At 41.4% G+C, this 1482-nt stretch overlaps 1 protein-coding gene across 1 annotated transcript; it reads right to left on the bottom strand.

The window, feature by feature from the left end:
• Positions 1–335: 335 nt before the first annotated feature.
• Positions 336–1226, bottom strand: LOC125827184 (uncharacterized). The gene is made up of 2 exons (XM_049506548.1): positions 878–1226; positions 336–790 (listed from the first exon to the last, which is right to left on the bottom strand). The coding sequence occupies exons 1-2, from the start codon at positions 1224–1226 to the stop codon at positions 336–338; spliced, it is 804 nt and encodes a 267-aa protein (XP_049362505.1).
• Between the last annotated feature and the right edge of the window lie 256 nt (positions 1227–1482).

The following is a 1482-nucleotide window of genomic DNA, read 5'->3' as shown; positions in this document are numbered from 1 at the left end:
GGTGGTTCTTGTGTTGATGGCTTTGCAGGAGTACTTTCTCTGTTTTTCAGGTCGATATCCAACTTGATTGGATTCCTTGAATATAATCCTAACCCTGATAAGGTAGCTACCACTTTATCATATCCTTGAACTTCAGATTCATCATAGTTGGCGAGCACATATTCAATGGGTTCATTCTTGTGCATTGAATGGCTCACACTTGCCACTGCCTCATCTATAACATCCTCAGTAGACACCACACGAATATTACTTGGTTGCTTCATGGATTTATAGATATTGAAGGTTACCTCATCATCATTCACACGAAACTTTAATTTCCCGCTTTCAACATCCACCTATGCTCTCCCGGTAGCTAAGAATGGCCTTCCCAAAATAATGGGGATTTCATCATCAATCTTGCAATCCAGAATCACAAAATCGGCCGAAAAGATGAACCGATCTACTTTTACCAGTATGTCATAGAGTATCCCTACGGGGTGCTTGATTGATCGATCTGCCATAAGGAGTCTCATTGTGGTTGCCTTTGGTTCACTCAAACCATGTTGCTTATATATTGCATAGTGCATCAAGTTAATGCTTGCTCCTAAATCGCACAAAGCTTTAGCGAATTGGAACATGCCAATTGTGCATGGGATTGTGAATGCCCCAGGATCTTCTCTCTTAATGATTGACTCATTTGTCATAATTGCACTGCAACTATGGGGCACATCGATCGTTTCATACTCCAAGCTCCTTTTCTTTGTAACCAGCTCTTTCATGAATTTGGCGTATCCTGAAATTTCTAACAATGCTTCCACCAGAGGAAGGTTAATTGATAAGTTCTTGAATACTGACAATTTTTTTTTGGACTTCTCATCTTCATTCTTCTTTTTCAAACGTTGAGGAAATGGTGGAGGTATTTTGGGCAAAAGGTGCATGACTTTTGGAACTTGACTGTGTTGCTCTACATCCTCTTGTGGTTCTTTGGCAAGGTTTTGTGGACTAGGAAATTCTCGTTCCTCTATACCCTGGCTCCCTTCCTGCGTTCGAGGGTCCTCATCCTCCATCTCATTCCCTTTTGCCGTCTTTCCACTATGGGTAACCACAACTAGCCCTCTTTCATTATCTTTCATTAGTGTCCTGGATGTCCATTGAGCTGATAATAGATTCAATTGACCTTCTAGTGTTTTAATGGCATCAGCATGAGAATTCACTTTACTGTTCTGTGATGAAAAGTCATCTCTCATTCCTTTTAGCAAATCATCAGAGCCCTCAACTTATCAAGTATGCGTGACAACATTTCATTTACCTGAGGACTACCTGCGCTCCCTTTTGATTTTGGGCTTTCACTCAATTGAGTACGGTTTTCCTCATGGTCATCTTGCTCAGCCCAATCATGGCAATATCTCCTTGGTTCTTCATTCCTTTAATGGTTCCAACCTTGATTTCCTCCCCGCTATTGATAGCGTGGGTGGAAACCCTCCTCATATCTTGTGGAATTCC

This window comes from Solanum verrucosum, unplaced genomic scaffold (assembly GCF_900185275.1).
Source record: "Solanum verrucosum unplaced genomic scaffold, falcon-dt-bn FXZP01000295.1, whole genome shotgun sequence".
NCBI lineage: Eukaryota > Viridiplantae > Streptophyta > Magnoliopsida > Solanales > Solanaceae > Solanum > Solanum verrucosum.
Note: the sequence above shows the minus strand (reverse complement) of the source record. Positions and strands in the feature narration are given on the sequence as shown.

Excerpts from the sequence above, each read along its gene's own strand:
- LOC125827184 (XM_049506548.1), bottom strand. The coding sequence starts at position 1,226 with ATGAGAGATGACTTTTCATCACAGAACAGTAAAGTGAATTCTCATGCT. Across the intron at positions 791-877 it reads ACCTCCACCATTTCCTCAAC|CATTGTTAGAAATTTCAGGA; the intron begins GTTTGAAAAAGA and ends CTCTGGTGGAAG.